Genomic DNA, 20,684 nt, shown 5'->3' on the forward strand with positions numbered 1-20,684 from the left:
ACACAATATAATCATTTTAGAAGGTTTTTAAAAATACATATATCTGGGTCATGACCCAAACCTACTGAATAAGAAAAAGCCCCTGAAGTGGTTTTGATGTTAAGAACCACTAAAATAAGTAAAGTGTAACTTCTTAATACTTCTGATTTCTTTTTCTGATAATCGTTCGCTATAATGATTTAATTTTGTTTTTTGGGGATAACTAAATTTCTGTAATGCTAAGCTGCACGTAGACCCTATACTAGCAAAACCATCTATAGGGTACTTATTTGCTCTCAGCTTCTCTTATGCTTCAAGTTATATTTTTTGGTTTTCTAAGCCGTAGTAGTCTTATTGATTCTAATTCTTGCAATCTTAGATATTCCAGTTTTCCCACATTTGTGGAATACTCTTTAATTAGCCTTATAAGGTTGAGAATTAAATGAGTTAATTCACATAAAGTGCTAGTGTAGTGCCTGGCACAAGAGTAAGAAGTGAATAAATGTTAGCTATTAGTTCTACTTCTGGGGCTTGAAACATAGTGGACATTTACTAAGTGTTCATTTTTTTTCTATTAACGCAGCTCAAGACCACCTTTAGGAAACATTTCTTAATTATTCCTTTCTACTGTCTGATATTATAGTTTGATATCTACTTACTGCTAATACAAAATAACTATTTGTACTTCAGAAGTATGTTTCTCAGCAGTCCTTTAAAGAGCAACTTCTTTAGAGTAGTAAAAATGTGGCCAGATATAACACTTTTAAAAAACTATAACAGAATGCCTTTGTTTATAAACTGAAATGTTTCTGTATATGAGAAGCTGAAAAATGTTTGAGAACAAGGACATAGACATCTTCTTGAGAATTGAATGGTAATTAGTAACTTTTGAGTCATTAAAATGTTTAACAGTGAATTTTGAAATATATAATGCATTGAAATATTTCTTAAGTTTATGGTTTTCCCAGAACCTGTGCTTAGGAAACAGTAATCATAATTTATATACCTTTAAATCTGCTACTGTTGACTCTAATTAAGAGGTAATGTATAAAATTACATTAATTCTAAAGCATTTCTAATAATTTCAGTATACTTTCCTATCAAGCTTCTTAATCCAAACTGTAGAAGTGGGTTACTTCTTTTTCCTTCCTTTTTTTTTTTTCACCTACCCCAGCTCAAGGGGGAAATTGAAAGCAGATTGGTTGGGCAAAATATAGGTGATACAAATGAGGGGAAAAAATGGAAAATTAATCAGTAATAATAGAATTTGAAGCTTGTTTTGGTCTTGATAGATTTTCCAATACTTACTGGAAAATTTCACACCGTATTTCATTATTTTTAAAATTAGAAAATAAAAGAATTATACACAAGTTCCTTTTATGGTCCATGATCTTATTGGGTCCATTTTTCCTCTAGGCATTAATTTCAATTTGCTGAAGACTCAAGGGAGAATCTTTGTCCCTTTATGCCTTCAATTTTGCAAAGCCTGCTTTAAAACAGGTTTATTATTTCTTGTTTATTGAGTAAAAGTTAAATTCCTCTTTCTAGCATAAATTGGTTACATTTTGTATTTTTCTCCTCTTTCCTGATATGATTCAGATGAGGTTAATTTCTTTCCTATGCTCTCAAAAATAGCATTCTCACTCTGATCCCTGGGATTTTGTTCATGGTCTTTTCAATTAAGTTATTATATTAAAAGAAATCGTTTTGTTCTGTAGTATTTTGGCAAAGGAATGTGTTTTATTGCTGAGTTAGACTAGAAATTAAAAAATAAAACTTATTGAAATCATAGGAATTTTCCTTTAATAGTGATTACTCCAATAAAAGTTTTGAGCAGCTGAGGTATTGAAAGAAGGGAACTTTTTTTTTTTTTTTTTTTGCTGTACGCGGGCCTCTCACTGCTGTTGCCTCTCCCGTTGCGGAGTACAGGCTCCGGACGCGCAGGCTCAGCGGCCATGGCTCACGGGCCTAGCTGCTCCGCGGCATGTGGGATCTTCCCGGAGCGGGGCACGAACCCGTGTCCCCTGCATCGGCAGGCGGACTCTCAACCACTGCGCCACCAGGGAAGCCCTGGAACTATTTTTGTATACATTTTTGGGAGCATATATTTTTATTTTTTAAATTTATGTATTTTTAATTAATTTTTTGGAGTATAGTTGATTTACAATATTGTGTTAGTTTCTGCTGTAGAGCAAAGTGAATCAGTTTTACATACACATATATCCACTCTTTTTTAGATTCTTTTCCCGTATAGGTTATTACAGAGTATTGAGTAAAGTTCCCTGTGCTATACAGTAGGTTCTTTTTAGTTATTTATTTTTTATATAGTAGTGTGTATATGTCAATCCCAGTCTCCCAATTTATCCCTCCCTCCTTTCCCCCTTGGTAACCATAACTTTGTTTTCTACATCTGTGACTTTCTGTTTTGTAAATAGGTTCATTTGTACCATTTTTTTAGATTCCACATATAAGCGATACATCTTTGATATCATATGATATGATATCATATCTTTGTCTTACTTCACTCAGTATGACAGTCTCTGGGTCCATCCATGTCACTGCAAATGGCATTATTTTGTTCATTTTATGACTGAGTAATATTCCATCGTATATATGTACCACTTCTTTAACCATTCCTCTGTTGATGGACACTTAGGTTGCTTCTATGTTCTGGCTATGGTGAGTAGTGCTGCAGTGAACATTGCAGTGCATGTATCTTTTTGAATTATGGTTTTCTCCGGATATATGTGCAGGAGTGGGATTGCTAGATCGTATGGTAGCTCTGTTTTTAGTTTTTCAAGGAACCTCCATACTGTTCTCCATAGTGTATGTACCAATTGACATTCCCACCAACAGTGTAGGAGGGTTCCCTTTTCTCCACACCCTCTCTAGCATTTATTGTTTGTAGATTTTTTGATGATGGCCATTCTGACTGGTGTGAGGTGATACCTCATTGTAGTTTTGATTTGCATTTCTCAATTAGTGATGTACAGCATCTTTTCCTGTGCTTTTTGGCCATCTGTATGTCTTCTTTGGAGAAATGTCTGTTTCGATCTTCTGCCCATTTTTTGATTGGGTTTTGTGTTTTTGATATTGAGCTGGGAGCATATGTTTTTATTTTTATTTATTTTTTTAAAAAATTATTTATATATCTATTTATATCTTTGGCCGCGTTGGGTCTTTGTTACTGCACGTGGGCTTTCTCTTGTTGCGACAAGCAGAGATTACTCTTCATTGCTCTGTGCAGGCTTCTCATTGCAGTGACTTCTCTTGTTGCGGAGCATGGACTCTAGGCACGCAGGCTTCAGTAGTTGCAGCACGCGGGCTCAGCAGTCGCAGCATGTGGGCTTCAGTAGTTGCAGCGTGCAGGCTCAGTAGTTGTGGTGCACGGGCTTAGTTGCTCCGCAGCATGTGGGATCTTCCTGGACCAGGACTCAAACCTGTGTCCCCTGCATTGGCAGGCAGATCCTTAACCACTGTGCCACGAGGGAAGTCCATGGGAGCATATGTTTTTATTTATTTATTTATATTATTATTATTATTTAAATTTATTTTATTTTTTGGCCGTGTTGGGTCTTCGTTGCTGTGCATGGGCTTTCTCTAGTTGCGGCGAGCAGGGACTGCTCTTCGTTGCGGTGCGTGGGCTTCTCGTTGTGGTGGCTTCCCTTGTTGCGGAGCACGGGCTCTAGGTGCGCGGCTTCAGTAGTTGTGGCGCGTGGGCTCAGTAGTTGTGGCGCACGGGCTTAGTTGCTCTGCGGCATGTGGGATCTTCCTGGACCAGGGCTTGAACCCGTGTCCACTGCATTGGCAGGTGGATTCTTAACCACTGTGCCACCAGGGAAGTTGGAGCATATGTTTTTAAATAAGTGTTTTTAGTGTTTTGGAATCTTTGGGTACTCAGAGTTAACTGTAAAACCCTGAGCAAGTCACTGAATTTCAGATGCTCCTTTCCTCTCTGTTGAGTGATGGTTTAGATAATTTCTAAACCAAGGTGTTTTGCACGCAACAGCTACCCAGTAAATGTTCCTTTTACTCTCTACTCTTGTGTCTTTATTGTTTTCCTTTTTAATGATTGTTGCTTAATCTCTTATGAATAGAGAGAGGACTATCTCTATGTATATATATTTTTAACATTGTGGTAAGGCAGTTTTTGAAAAACTACGTAACATTAACCATATGAAGTTAAGCTGTGGTACATAATCTATATTGAGACAATCTGAGGAAAGGCCTTGGGAAGGAATTTTGGTGGTAGATTGGCAGAAAGATTTGTTTTAAAGTCATATTTAAAATTACATAAAGTCTGATCTTGAGGTTTCTAATCAAAGATGTTTATTTTGTGCCCCTAATAGAATATTATGTGGTTCTTTGAAACATCTTTGTTCTTTATTTTGGGTAATAATGTTATATTTGTGTTTTGTGAAAAAACGAATTAGGAAATACTGAATTGACAATACTGACATTGAATTGGTTACATGGAAAATCTTATTTTGATAATTGGGAACTCACTATAGATATCCAGGTGTTTTGAAAAGTTTTACTTAAAAAAATAGAATTGTTTAAAAGTTATAAGTACTTGTGGGCCAGGCACCTGAAATAAGTACTTTGTGTGCATTTTGTCTTTAAAAAATCTGAACAGTCTACCCTATGAAGTAGGTAGTAATAGTATCCTCAGTTTATGGGTTAGAGTACTGAGGCTTAGGTTAAGCAACTTGCCTAAGGTCATATGGGTTGTGATCCACTTAGAGACAAGAGTTGTTAATTATTATGTTTAACAGTATTTCCTTTAACACTTGTGTAATTTTATCTGCCACATTAGTCTTAACTTTGTTGAATTTAAAGATAATTAGAATATTCATGGGAAATAAAGTTCCAATTCTGAAAACTGGAAATTTAAGTATATAAATATTTAAATTTGCTTTAGATCTTCTGGGATTTTAAATTACAGTATTTTATGCATTACGAAATCATGCTGAGTCAAGATAAAGTAAAACATAAGGTTTTAGTGTGGTGCTTTTTAAAAAAATTCTGTAGTTCAGATATAGTTTCCTTTTTGTCTGGTGAAATAGCCCTTTTAGCCAGTTATGCAAAAAACTTTTTATTGTAGGGCTATTAAGATTCAGGGGTTTAGACACAGTTTTGCCCTCTACTCACCTTTTCTTTTTTTGGGGGTGGGGGGCAGGGGCGGCGGTTTGCAGGTTAGAAGTACTCAAGAGTTTTATTTAATTGAATTGGTAATTTATTAAACCTTTTGATTCAATCTTTTTGGTAGCGTTTCTGGAATGTATTAGTCTAAAATGAATTGATAACTATAGTAGTCTATATCATTTTCTTAAATCTGCTATTTCAAAGGGCGTTACTTTTAAGAATGAAAGATTAATTTTGTGTAATATTGTTATTGCAGTAAGATAGGGTTTTAGGTGTATCAAGTGCAGGCTGTGTTCTTAAAATATAAGTTGTTATCTTATGATTCCTTTGTCCTCAATGTCATCAAAATGAAATTTTTGAGTTAGAGTGGGAAAGAAGATTAATCTTTATAAAACAAGACATCTGGTTAGTTGGAATTTTGCTGTACTCTTTCAGTATAGTAGGACATTCTTCTTAACTAAATTATTCAGTATGGCTCTTTGCCAAGATGTACTTACCTAGATGACCTTGGGCAAGTTACTTAACCTAAGCCTCAGTATTCTAACCCATAAACTGAGGATACTGTTATTACCTAGGTACTTTTAGTAGGGTTTTATTTTCTTCTTGCACTTTTTTTGGCCGGAGTATTTGCAAGTGTCTGTATGGGTGTTAAGTAAATAAATCAAGTAGGTTGATTTCAGAAAAAAATAAAATGTGCCTAGTACTTCCGTATAGTGTCTATTAATCTTATATTTTTTATTGGCCTTTTTTGAGTGCTTGTGGTATACCAGATACCTTTAAGAATTCTGCTCATGTACACACATACAGACACTCATGTAATGGGCTTAAAACCTTTTTGTGTACATTGTAATTATTATCACGTAATTAACAGATGAAGAACCTGAGGCACAGAAAATCACTTGGTTATATTACCGTTAGGAGCCAGGATTTGAACATGGACAGCCTATATCCATGTTTTTAACTACTAGGCTAATCTTTTTCTATAAGTAAAACAAATTTAGTATGTTTAGACTTGGAGTAAATAAAGAAATAAGTGATTGGGGGAAGGAGTTGTAGTCATTATTACTAGTTCTGTATACCCTGATAAAGACTATTCTGTGGTTACTATTCATATGAGACTTTTACTTAGGTAATTATAATTATAGCTATTATTAACAACAGTTAACATTTTTAGAGCACTATGTGCCAGTCCTTTTGCTAAATACTGTACATAGCTTATCTGTCTTTTAATCCTCATAATTAACTCTATGAGGTAAGTACTGATGTCCCCATTTACACGTGAAGAAACTGAGATTAGGAGATGTTATGTAATATAGTCAAGGTTCGATGGATAGTAAGTGATGAAAATTGAAATTCAGCCAGTGTTATTCCAGAGTCTGTATTCTTAATGTTTATGGCATACTGCCTCCCAGTGTAGTTTGTTTAGTTATGGCTCACTGAGTAGTGTGGAAAAAGATAAATTAATTCCAAGGAAAGACTATATAACCATTTATTTTTCCATGAAATTCCATTCTTTATGTTTTCAGTGTAATAAGGAAGAGCCATTCATATATAGATATATGTTTAATTACTTGATTAAATTCTTACATAATTTGTGATCATTGGAAATGGGTGTGATAGTCTATCATATTTTCATTTGTTGATTGCACTAATATTGTTAGGATGGATAACTGAATTTTTAAGTAATTAGAGTATGAAAGATAATACATATCATTTAAAAAGAATTTGGAATCACTTTGGGATTCTTCACGGCCTCAGGCATGTTTATGAAACTTGCTTTTCATTTTATCATTGATATAAGGAAATGCTAATATGTAACTATTTCTATTGGGACAAATTCTTAGTTATGTGGTTCTTAGTTATTCTTTATAGTATAATATTTTTGGGGGAAGTAGATTAATTGGAAGATTAATTTATGAGAAATAATATTTTAAGCAAATGATAGTCTGAGGAAAAGTCAGATATATTTTAATATTTATGATGTTGAAATGGAATTTACAAAATAGCCTCTTATTGGTGTGGTTAAGGATTACAAAGTTCTAAATTTCTTATCTAATTATGTTTGAGAATTAAGATAATTCTTATTGCATTCCTATTTCCATTTGGAAAATATAGGAATGTTTGCATTGATTTTTATACTTTGGCTTGGAAAGGAGTTAGTTGATATTTGAAAAATAGTTTTAATTTGAGCTGAAGTGCAAAAGTCATCCAATAACGATTTATTTTTATTCTTGGCTACCGTTTCTTTTTAAGGTATGTAAAATTTCACTGATGGTTTTGTTCCTGTTTTTATAGTTGCATGTAGTCTTTATTTTTCCTTCTAGTATTATTTTAAGTTGATTTAGAAAGAGCACCAAGAAAGTGACATGGTTGTACACCTACACAGTAGTATTTAAATATATATAAATAATATAAACTCTATAAATCTATTGTATACTAAAATTTGCTACTTAAAATACCTTTAAAATTATAGCACCATACAGTTCTCATCTTGTTTTGTTATTCATAGTCTGCAGTGCATAAGTTCTCTACTGAAACGTGTGTCATAGTTTGACAATCATTGTTTACAAGTAATTTTCTCTCTTTTTATTACAATGCTTCCCCAGCAAGGACAAGTTTGGAAGGTTTGCAAAGCTTTTCACCTTCCCTCTGCCCGCTTGCCCGCTTTCAGATCAGTTTCATGTTTCATAACTTCTCTTTCTGCAATCCACAACATAGCCATAGTGAATGATGAAAAAACATTAAATTGCAAAACTGTATTTCTTCACACATAATAGTTAACTTTTCAAAGGACACATCCTCTTTAAAATGCAATAAAAAGAAGTTAAGTAAGAATGTTATAATTTTAGTAATTCCCTAAGAAATAGCATCTCACTAGAAAGCAGTTAATTAAATGTCACAGAATGAAACTGAACAGTATTGAAGATTATTCTGTATTGCTCATAGTTCAGATAAAAAGTTCTTTCTAATAATAATACCTTACATTTGTACAATGATTTACAGTTTACTAGAGAGAATGCTGTACTGCTGATGTGGTCAAAATGTAAACATTTCCATTTGTTCTGTGTTTAAGAGATATAGAATAGGTATAGATTTCATTGTTTGAAGTGCTGCTGGTATGATGGAAACCAATGTTGTAACTCAGATGTTCAGAGCAACAGGCAACACAGCTTTAGTGCTGTAAAGACAATTTTAGCAGCTTCCAGTTCTTTTGAACTAGGGCTCTTGTATTAAAATGTTTAAAGTGAATGAGGAAAACATTTTGGAAGAGACATTTAAACATAAGCTTTTATTATATAACACGTAGAAAGAAACATTTCCAGTACTCTACTGAATATTTAATTTTGTAATATTTTAATAGCTTCAAATGAATACAATCCTACCTCAAACCAAGAATTTCTTTTTCTTTTTCTTTTTTTTTTAGGTTTGAGCTTTTTCCTTCACTGCTGTTCTGCGCTAACTGCTTTGAAACTTTCCATGCATTTTTTTCAGTAGAAGAACATCTCTGTACTGTCTCCCATTGCATATTTCAGCTGTGACAATCCCTGCACTTTGCCTATTCATTTTGTCACCTGCTCACCAAAAACAAATATCTCCTTAATTTCTGATTACAGATTTGCTATTATTCCTTGGTTTTAGAAGAAGGATGCATTTCACTTTTATTACTGTTGTTTTATAGGCTTGTGGAGACCCCAAGGCAAAACCATCCTACCTTATTGACAAAAACCTGGAATCTGCTGTGAAATTCATAGTCAGAAAATTCCCTGCTGTAGAAACCCGCAACAACAATGTAAGTCATTTAAATTTTTATATTACTTGATTTTAGCCATCTGTATTGGAAGTAGTGGTCAGTATAATGCTTGAAGTAGCTGTTATTTATCTACTTTATATTTAGACATACAAATTGCATACATTGATTAAGGGCTTTTAGAGATAATATTCTTATCTCTAAACTGGAAAAAAAATGAGCTACATTGCCATTTTATTATAGAAAACATAAGATCTTAATTTCTTATATACACTTATTACCTTTCAAATTGCAACAAAGAGTAAGGTAATAGATACATGTGTATTTCAAATATTTGCATGACTAGTTGGGGAGTGTTTTCTTATAGTCATAGACTTAACTGTCTTGAAGTTAGAAAATGTCTTCATAGGGCTTGTATTGTTTTTAGTAATTAGCTGTGTTTAGCTTTAAAATGTATTTGTTTCTCTAGTTTTTTTTATAATTGAGAAAAACATTTTTGAAAAATAATATAACAAGCTGATGGTGTTAGGATCTTTATTATCCCATATTACTTTTCTCTGATGGGAAAATTTTTCATAGTACTCTATTGAAATATTTAGTCTTCCCAATATGTTCACATATCTTTTGGTAATTACTTATAATAACTGCTATGAATAACTAATTTTAGGAAATTGGAGTTATTTTTCACCTTGCTGTGGCCTTTTCATTTAAATTTTGTTGACTTGGAGTCTTTCTGCATGTCTTCTCTTTTTCCTTTATTTTTTTCTTTGATAGTCTTATGTTATAATTCTTGCTATCTCTTTTTCTTAATGTATAAACTTAGTCTAGAAATTTCCTCTTACATGTGATTTCCCTACTTCTAAGAAGCTCTGCTTAAGAAATATTTTGTCATCTTTTGGTTTCCTCAAATCATGTATGTTCATTGAAGATTTGTATTAGCCTGTTGATTCATCTTTCACTTAAAAATATTTTAATATAGAGGAAAAATACCAGTCACAATTAACAAAATACATCTGATAAAGTGCTTTTTAAAGAATTAATTTTAAAAAGTTTTTATGTTTTTTGTGAGTATGGGTTAATAGAAGTCTTTCTTTGTTTCACAGAAGATTGTGTTTTATCATTGGTATATTAAGGTATCACAATTAGTTCCTGATTACAAGTGAGTGATTCAAAGCACATATCCTTAAGAACACTGTTATTTGTGTGGAGAACTCTTTTTTAGTTATTGACATTAATTAGCTAACTCATCTGAGAGATTATGTACTCACTCTAAATTAAAGAGATTTTATAATAAAATCTGTCTTGTGTTTAATTTCATATACACTTCTCTTTTTCATGGCTCAAAATCTCTGTGATATGAGCTCTTCAGAGAATCTTTTCAGTTTAATTTATATACATATATATGTAAATTTCTGTGTGAGAATGAGCATTTTCTTAGAAAATTAGCAAGATCTGATTAAATATATATTCACTGTTTCATAACAGTAAAATTTTTTGTTAAAGAATAAATAGAGAATCTTTGTTCTTGATTTGCTGGGCAAGCTGTTTACAATAATGCTGTTGGGGGGTTTTTTTTGCTTGTTTGTTTTTTAATACTTTTACTTACCTTTTTAACTTTTGCAGTACAAAATTGATTTTTTAAATAACAGCTTTATTGCAATATGATTTACATAGCATGCAGTTCACCCATTTAAAGTATACAATTCAGTGGGTTTTAGTATCTCCACACAGTTGTGCGTCCAATGCCACAATCAATTTTAGAACATTTTCATCATCCCCCTAAGAAAGTCCAGACCCAGTAGCAGTCACTCCTGCCAACATCCACCCTCCCCTGCCCCCAACCCTAGGCAAACATGAATCTGCTTTCTGTATGCCTGCCTATCCTGGAGATTTTATATAGAGTCAAATAACATGTCTTTTTTGACTGGCTTCTTTCACTTAGTGTAATGTTTTCAGTCTATTCAAGTTGTAGCATGTATCAGTACTTCATTTCTTTTTATTGCCAAAAAATACTCCATTGTGTGGGTATATCACATTTTATTTATCCATTCATCAGTTGATGAATGCTTGAGTTGTTTCTGCTTGACTATTATGAATAATGCTGCTACGAATATTTGTGTAAAAGTTATGTGGACATATGTTTTTTATTTCTCTTGGATATATACGTAGGAGTGGAATTGCTGGGTCATGTGATAATTCTATGTTTAACCTATAAAATCAATTATACAACGTTGTTGAATGTTATGACTACTTGTAGAATGTACTCTGGTTGTTTTGTTTGCAAAGTCTGAGTTCTGTCATATGGTCTTTACAACTATTCTATGTAATGCTATTCTTTTTTTTTTTTAACCTCCTGAAGCACTGCGTAGTTTTTGAGTATTTGTGAAGTTTTGTGATCTTATTTTGATTTGGGCCTGCTAAAATCCTTTGAGAAGTTCCTAGCCAGTTTAGGTTAGGAAATGAGAAGTGAGGAGTTTAGTTTTATTGTTATATTTAATTCTAGAGAAATAGTTAATAGAAGCTTAAGGACAGGGAATGACAGTAGCATCTCGTATTGATAGGAGCTTGCAGATTTCTGGCTACTAAAGCACACTGAAGAAATAGTATTGATATCACAGTTGGTTTTTTTCTTTCTTATTCCTTACTCTTTTCTTATTCTTTGGGCCATTGTATAAATATGTGCTTCAGAACATGCTTACTTTATCTCAGGGATCAAGAAGATTACTGGTTAGCACTTTTTTATTTTGATTTATGTTATACAAGCACCACTTGTCCCCAATTTCAGAAAAGGCAGTCACGAAAATTAAGATTTTTTCAGTGAAAAATTCAGCAAAATTTTTGCTTTCAAGTTTCTAAAATAGATCCTTACAAAAAAGCCAGTCTTGGGCTTCCCTGGTGGTGCAGTGGTTGAAAGTCCGCCTGCCGATGCAGGGGACACGGGTTCGTGCCCCAGTCTGGGAAGATCCTACATGCCGCAGAGTGGCTGGGCCCGTGAGCCATGTTCGCTGAGCCTGTGCTCCGCAGCGGGAGAGGCCACAACAGTGAGAGGCCCGCGTGCCGCAAAAAAAAAAAAAAAAAAAAGTTGCTTTTTGATTGTTTCTTTAGTAACTGCTCCTGCTTCCAGCTCCTATACTTCGAAATCCAGTAGAAGCTGGGAGCACATAGATATCTAGTATACAATGAAGGAAGGCAGTGCCGACTAATAGCAGAATTGGTTCCTAACATGGCTTCAATAAGTGATGATGTTGCACTCTGTCGAGTCACTTTTACTGTCTTGCTTAGGCCTCTTTGTGACCAGTTATAAACTTACAAACTTTCCCCCCCAATTCTGGACTTAGGGAGAGTCTGTACCAAGGAATGTGATTCTGCTTTTTTCCTGGGTCGTGGTGTTGAACTAAATGCCCTATACGCTTCAAAGCAGCTTGATTAAGTAAAATTCATATGAATAAAAGCCATCCAGTTTTATAATTATAACAGACAGTTAATTGAGTGTCTAATATGTGCCAGGCTATATATTTTAATAGACTTTATAGACTTTCTTATTTAGTTTAGATTAAGGAAAGCGGTTCTGAGTTGAGAGATTATCTAATTTGCCTATAACATGATATCTTCCATTATTTTGAAAGTGTAACTGTCAAATGGATTTATGATTTGTTTCTCATAGGTTTCTTATGAGCATATAGAGGGAAATCTGTTATTTCCCTGGATGGAGAAAATAGTAGAAACTCCTTATTTTATCAACAGGTAAAAATTGTTTTGCCCAAGAAATCCTAAAAGCTAATATTCAGGTGTATGTTAAAACTTTTCTTAAGGAATTTTTTTTTCTAAAAGTTAGAAAACTTAATTTCCCTTCCCCTTTCTTCCTACACAGTAAAAGTATCTGGCACAAAAGTGTCATTATGGGATTTTCCTCTTTATTGTCCATTTTAGTACAAAATTTTGGACTTGATTCCCAAATTAAGGGGGAAATGATATAAATTACTGTCCTGTATATGTTAAATTAGATCTTAATGCCCTAAGAATGAAGACATTGTGAGTAGAGTGGCACAATAATAATATAGGGATTCTGGACTTAGATACAGGCCATTATTGAAATAATTTGAAATTAAGCTTTCAGACTTAGAGGAATATTTTGTGTTATAGATATTGTTTATTTCCTCTTTCAAGGAGCACAGTATTACAAATACTATGCAATTATATTTTTTATTTAAGTAGCTTACAACTGTCACTCAAGGCAAGACAAAATAAAGCAACTCTAAAGGTGTCGTCATTGCAGTAAGGTTTGTTCAGAGATACAGCATTAGAGTCTGTTTTTAGACACCATTTTATCCCTAGTGCTTGGCAGATAAGAGGCACTAAATAATGATGAGTGAATGAACCTAACTGATATGATTTAATTTAGCTAACTTTCATTTATTCAAACATTGTCTTAGAACTATGTCAGGATTCAGACTTACCAACACTTTTTTAAAAAACTTCATTATGTTATTAGCTATAAAAATAACTGTACTTTTTATTTTTAGTGGAGTCCCAGCTTCCTGAAAACATAAATGTGTTCTGGGGGTGGGGTGATGGTATTGGGGATGGGGATGGGGAGGCTCTTGACACATGCACTGTGGTTTAGTCAGGAGTCAGAAAGAAAGGGTAAGAAAACTTACTCGTTCCTAGTCTCTAAATGGGCATTACTTGTCTTATCATGGCTTCCATTATGATGGTAGTATACTGGTTAAGAGGATGGACAACAAACCAGAATTTGAATTTTGGTCTTTCCACTTGGCTGAATAATATTGGACAGATCATTCAACATCTTAAGGTCTCTTTGTGCTTATCTCTAAAGTGGTGATAGGAACTTTCCTGGTGGACAGTGGTTAAGAATCCGCCTGCCAATGCAGGGGACACGGGTTCGAGTCCTGGTACAAGAAGATCCCATATGCTGCAGAGCAACTAAGCCCATGCGCCAGAATGACTGACCTTGCGCTCTAGAGCCTGTGAGCCACAACTGCTGAGCCCGCATGCCACAACTACTGAAGCCCGTGCACCTAGAGCCTGTGCTCTGCAACAAGAGAAGCCACCGCAATGAGAAGCCTGCGCACCACAACGAAGAGTAGCCCCTGCTTGCCGCAACTAGAGAAAGCCCGCGCGCAGCAATGAAGACCCAGCACTGCCAGAAATTAAATAAATTGATTAATTAATCTAATTAAAAATAGATTAAAAATAAATAAATGGTGATAATTCCAATCTTAAGAAGCAGTTTAATATCTCCTAAAGCACTTAGCAGATTTGTGTAACAAATTACTTTTGAAAAATGGAAGCTGTTATTTATATTACTTCTCTGACTTTTTGGTCTACTTTACTGGCTTTTCTTCTAGCAGCTCTTTCAACGTGGGTATTTCTAAATGACCTTTTTTTTCACACCCTGCAGTATATATGTATGAAAACATTTTACTTCCATGGCTTCAACTAAGTAATATACTATCAACTAAGTAATATACTAGATAGTATACTATCTAGTAATATACTATCTGTAGTTACCCTTTGGACAGCTCCACAAGCTAAATATCAAACATTGTATCCAGTGTTGAATACATGATTATCCTCCATTTTGTTTCTCTTCTGTGTTCTCTGTTTTGAGCCATCACCATTCACTTGGTTACCTAAACTGGAACCTTTGGAAACCCCTTTAACTTTTTTTATATAAATTTATTTTATTTTATTTATGTATTTTTGGCTGCATTGGGTCTTCGTTGCTGCGCCTGGGCTTTCTCTAGTTGCGGCAAGTGGGGGTTACTCTTCGTTGCAGTGCGTGGGCTTCTCATTGCAGTGGCTTCTCTTGTTGCAGAGCAGGGGCTCTAGGCACGCAGCCTCAGTAGTTGTGGCATGTGGGCTTAGTTGCTCCTCAGCATGTGGGATCTTCCCGGACCAGGGCTTGAACCTGTGTCTCCTGCATTGGCAGGTGGATTCTTAACCACTGCACCGCCAGTGAAGCCCTGTAACAGAGTTTTGTGGGGTTTTTTTGCGGTACGCGGGCCTCTCACTGATGTGGCCTCTCCCATTGTGGAGCACAGGCTCCGGACGCGCAGGCTCAGCGGCCATGGCTCACGGGCCCGACCGCTCCGCGGCATGTGGGATCTTCCCGGATCGGGGCACGAACCCGTGTCCCCTGCATTGGCAGGCGGACTCTCAACCACTGCGCCACCAGGGAAGCCCTGTAACAGTTTTGATGATGTACTTTTGTGAAGAAGTATGTGTGTGTATCCTAATGGCAACTTAAAGAAATATTGGTTTTGACCAATTAAACTTTACCAAAATTCAAAAAATTTTAATACAGTGAGAACTAACTTGTGTCAATATTCTTTTAAAAATGTATCTTCAACATTTAGTTAATATCTCTTCTACATGTAATAGTCTTTAATTCTGCCTTGAATAAAGAAAGTAAATATAAGAATGAACCCCTCACTAGAAGAAACAACTAAGCCTTTAATATATTTGAAAAGTATTTGAAATAGGTCAAGTGATGGCAGGGAATTGCATCAGCCCTAATGACCTACCTAAACGTTTAAATCTTTTTATTTTTAATTTTTACCATGCTAACATGAATACATGATAATGAATTGAATAGTCTAGAAGAATTAAGGATGAAAAGTGAGTGTATGTAATCCTACCCCACTCTCTCCCACCCTGGTCATATTTCTCAGGGGGAACTTCTGCTTTTAGTGTATCTGGAGGTTACCTCCAGAACTATAAGGAATATGCTGATTCTTTTATATATTCATTTGCCAACTTTAGACAGGATCTATTAATTCTTTGCTACAAAATATGAAGATTTAGTTCATTAGGTTTCCTCCCCTCATTTACCCTCTCCCCTCTTCCTGATGTTTGATAGTTCTTTTGCTAACATTTTTGGATCATTGGTTACTTCTTTTTAAACTTTAAATAGTATATAGTTCTTTATATTTGTACCCTTACCCTTGGTCATTTATACTTTCATGTTGTCAAAATTGTTAATGCTTTCCTTTGGTTCTGTAATCATGAAGTGTTCTGAGATTGAATTATATGCTGATTCTAAAAATTAAAATTAATAAAGACCTGAGTGTTAGGTTTGCATTGCTGCACTCCATTATCACACTTTGCACTTATTCTTATAAGTCCAAATATATAATATGTTTACATTATATGTTTTTTTATATACATAATATCATATATTTATTATCAAAGTGAAATGGATTCTCTCTTCCAGAATATTTCACAGTTAAATTTGTTACATAGATATATTGACTTTCTTGAATTAGTTAAGTGCCTTTATAGAATTTTAAAATTTATCCAGTCTAATAATCATACCACCTTTCTGTAAGCTTTTTTTTTTTCTGGAGCCCACTTTCCTATAATCCTCTGTCTTCTAACTTCCCTCTGGATAATTTGCATAAGCCTGCTGCATAGCTCTCATCCTGGGACATATTTCTCTTTATTGTCCTGAGTGTAATGGTTTTCACCTGAACTTTCACACTGAGTTTCATAGAGTTTGGAAATCCCCTGAAATTGTGTACAGAGTTCTTGTGTGAATGTATTTTTCAGCTTTTGTCATGTTCCCAAGGGTGGTTCTTATGATCCCAAAACACATCTGTTTTAAAATCACCTTATGTTGTGAATCTTGCCCACTCTATATTCTAATCATACTAAACTGCAGTAATATCTTCTTTAGCTCAAGGATGCTGTCAGTTTTTCTGCAAATGAAATGGCCAATGAGCATTATACTGGGGTTTCATAGCATAGTCCCCAAGGAGATGCATTCCTGCCATTTGCAATCATTTATCCATTTTCTTCAAATTTCCTGAAGTTATATCTTGCCAGTTTTTCAGCTATCTTCCAAACGTTGTTAGCCAATCCCTTTGGCTGCAATGGTGATAATGATTCCCTTCATAATAGCAAAGGGTGTTACCAGTACCTAATCACCTGTTGATCTTTAGCTTTTATTTTCTTGGTCATTTGTTTGAAGGGGTCTTTAGCCACTTTTAACCTGCTATCCTTTGAGTACCTTTGACATGGTATCTTATTGTTTTTCATGGCCAGTCCGGTTTTACCTGTTGTCAAATCAAAAGTTATTTGCCAAGATCCAAAATTGAAGACAGCAAAAGAAACTATAAGGGAATGAATAACAGATGTTGTAAAATACTTATTTTCTTTTGTTCTTCCTAGCACTCACTCATCTTGGCTAAAAATGTTTTAAATATGTACAGTAATGGTCTTTGGCCAAGAACATATAGGATAGTATACTGTGTTAGTCCTCATTGTCTGGTGTAGGATAGAATGTAGAAAATGGGGAAGTAGATTTAATTGCTTTATTTTTTAAAGAAATATTTTATTTTGTGAGAGTATACACTTTCATGGCACAAATGGCCATTCTTTCTCTTGCCTCTGGGTCTTTTGTTTATGCTGTTTTTCCTATCTAGAACAATCTTTCTCTCCCATATTCTTTCACTAGGATAATTTCTACTTGTCTTTCAGGTCTATCCTTAGATGTCACCATTCCAGAGAAGCTTTTTCTAACTCTTTCAAATTAGGTTAAGTGCTGCTTGTGTATGTTCTCATAGTCCTCTCTATTATTCATTTATTTATTTAAAACATTTACTAGGTGCCTTCTATTAGCTAAGTCCTGTTCTGGGAGAGGGAATCCAGCAGTAAATAAACAAGTCACTGGGCTTTGTAGAGCTTACATTCTGCTGGGCAGAGATAGACCAAAAAAAAAAAAAACCCAAACAAACAAACGGAAAAACACATAGTGCCACATAGAGTTGAGTTCTAAAAAGAACAAAATGATAGTGGGAAGATGCCAATTTACTTGACCTGGGGAAAGCCTTACTGAGGAGGAGGCAATATAGCAAAAGATTTAAAGATAGGAGGAAGTGAGGTGAGCTGGGGGAGGAGCCTTCTGTGCTGAGGGAGCAGCAGTGGCAAAGGCTCAGGCGGGAGTGTGCCTATCTTGTTCATGGAACAGGAAGTAGGCCATTATGAATAGACCAGAGTGATTGGGGAAAGGGGCTGGGAGATAGTGGTAGGAGATGAGGACAGTGATTGAAGGGGTCAGCAGATGAGATATGGCTTTCTAGGACATAGTAAGGACTTTGGCTAATTACTCTTGAGTAGAGATGTTATTGGATAAGAGTGGTAGAGGAATGAATTGATATACCTATGATCACTGTGGTTGCTGGGTTGAGAAATAGTCTGCAGGGGAACAGAAGTAAAAACAAACTGGTTAGGAAATTTGCAGTCATTGAGAGGAGAGCTGATAGTCGCTTGGTCTAGGGTGGTACAGGTGAGAAATGTTCAGATTTTGGATGTTTTGAAGACAGAGCCTATGGTATTTGCCAATGTATTGGGTATGGGGTATATGAGACAGTGAGAAATGTAAGACCCCAAGGTTTTTGGATTGAGGAAATATCAAGATTTACTGGAGTGAAGAAGCAAGAGGAACTGGTTTGGGGTGGGAGTATAGAAGGGATAGTACTCAGTAGCTTGATATTAGCTATGTTAAGTTTGAGAGACCTGCTAGAAGTCTGAGTGGAGATGCTGAGTAGCCAATTGTATATATAAGCCTAGGGCTCAGGCTAGCATTAAGCTGAGAATCAAGTTGAAGAGGAATTATTGAGAGAGAGGAGAAGGAGTGGGATAATCACTGAGGAGAGTGTGAGAGTGAATTGATGGTGAAAATGGCATAATGTTGCTACTCAGTTATATTTAATGATTGTGAATTCAGGTTGAGATGGAGTCAGCATAGACATAGGCTTTCTCCTGCTGTGGGTTTTATCAGGTAATTATGATAGGGGGACAAGGGAGTAATATAATGAAGGACCATTATATTACAAGGGAGTAATATAATGATGGGCCAAAAGAGGAAACCGAACATGAGAGGTTGTATTTCAATAAAAAGATAGTAGGGTGAATGAATAGGAGCTCCCTCCAAGCTCAAAGAATTGATGAAGGTAGGGTATTAAGAGGGTATTAGAGATATCAAGTGGGAAGCATTCTTCCACTGATGCCACTTCACCTTATCTCCAAATCTCCCAAGAACAACAGATGTCCAAAAAGGCCAGAAAGAAGTCAAGACAGCCTAAGCATAAACTTTATTCCTCTTTACAGGCCTACTGGTTGAGGTAATTTAATATGAGCCACCACTCTCTGTTAGTATGTAATCAATTAACAAAAATAATCCCTGAGTGCTCTCTGAGTTTTAGGCCCTCCTTTAATTTTCCCCGTCTTGTTTCTCATCTTCACCACCCTTAGAAGCTCTGACCTTTCTTGTTATGGTCTTTCTCATACTATTTTGTGTGTGGGTTTTTTTTTTGTTGTTGTTGTTGTTTTTATAAACCTCTTTCATGTTATTACAAATTGGTGAGGGTCTTTGTCTTGAAGGGAAGGTGGGAATTAATCATTGTAGTTTTTCACCATCTTTGAACCTTATACTTAGAAGTTAGTGTGGTGTAACCAGATTCTAAAACTGGATAGTTATCTAAAAAAAGTGAGAATTACCTGTATATCTAGATATACAGTCCTCACTAGATTGTATGCTCATTTAGGGGCAGGGTCATCATTTTATTCATAGTTTTATCCCCAGCTCTTCCAACAGTGTCTGACAATATAATATCATATTGGGGTATTTGTTGACTAAATGAATAATATAATTGTTAACTAAATAATTGTTAACTAAATGAATAATAATATTATTACAGTAACTTGTCTCTTTTTAGAGGTTACTTTTCATATCACAAGCCTCTCTGAATCACATCTGGGAACTAGGAAGCAATACCACTTGTAGGAATCTGCTCAAGAAAAATGGAAGTACATTACATGTCCACATATAGATATGTTTATAGCAGCATTCATTGTTCATAAGAGCTTAAAACTGGAAATAATTCAAATGCCCATCAACTGATGAATAAAGTAAATTGGTAGTATATGCAGTTAATGGAGTACTATTTAGCAATTAAAAGAAACAAGCTACCAATACATGTTATAGCATGGATGAACTCCAGAAACATTAGGCTAAATGAAAGAAGCTAGATGTAGAAAGCTTATATATTATTTGATTTCATTTTATAGAGAGTGTCTGGAAAAAGCAAATTTATCGAGGCAGAAAGCAGATCAGTAATTATTAGGGATGCGGGTAAGAATGGGATTAACTGTAAATAGGCACAAGGGAACTTTTTGGGATAATGGAAATGTTCTAAAACTGGGTAGGGTTGGTGGTTGCACAACTCTGTAGATTTACTAAAATAATTTAATTGTTCACTTCTGATGGATGAATTTTATGGTATACAAATTATACCTCAGTAAACCTGTAAAAAACAAATGATTTTGAGCAACCAGAAATGGTAGTTTATAAAAAATGAAGTTTATTCAGAAGTAAGCTTTTTGGTTCTCACTGTGCCCAAGCTTGTTGAGTTTGCTTAGGTAAAATTGTTAACACGTATATTTTCTAATGCATTGTACCTTAAAGGGTATTCTCATCAGGAGCAAATGGTAATTGATAGGAAGAGAAATAAAAACTTTAAAAAGTAAAAAGTATAGCCAGCAAGGACTGTTTAATGTTGGCATGTTACCTTGCACATGTCAGTAGCACCTGAGGCCATCTTGACATAATTAGCTCAGTATAATTGATTACAGTTATGATATCTAATCAGTAAGAAAAGCCTGACTTATTTCGCTGTACCCAGGTTGTGAAAGCAAGCTAATCACATATCTGAAAGACTTTTAAAAAATATTATTAAAATTGAGTGTAAAGGGGCTAGCTTCATTTACATTTTCATTCATAATGGAA

The 20,684-nt window shown here is 34.9% G+C and overlaps 1 protein-coding gene across 1 annotated transcript in view; it reads left to right on the plus strand.

The window, feature by feature from the left end:
- NCKAP1 (NCK associated protein 1) overlaps positions 1-20,684 on the plus strand; it is a 104,911-nt gene that overhangs the window by 7,335 nt on the left and 76,892 nt on the right. The window contains exon 2 of the mRNA XM_019931564.3: positions 8,804-8,914. Within this exon, the coding sequence (XP_019787123.1) occupies positions 8,804-8,914 (111 nt within the window). The remainder of the gene's footprint in view (positions 1-8,803; positions 8,915-20,684) is intronic.

This window comes from Tursiops truncatus, chromosome 7, assembly GCF_011762595.2.
Source record: "Tursiops truncatus isolate mTurTru1 chromosome 7, mTurTru1.mat.Y, whole genome shotgun sequence".
Classification (NCBI taxonomy): Eukaryota; Metazoa; Chordata; class Mammalia; order Artiodactyla; family Delphinidae; genus Tursiops; species Tursiops truncatus.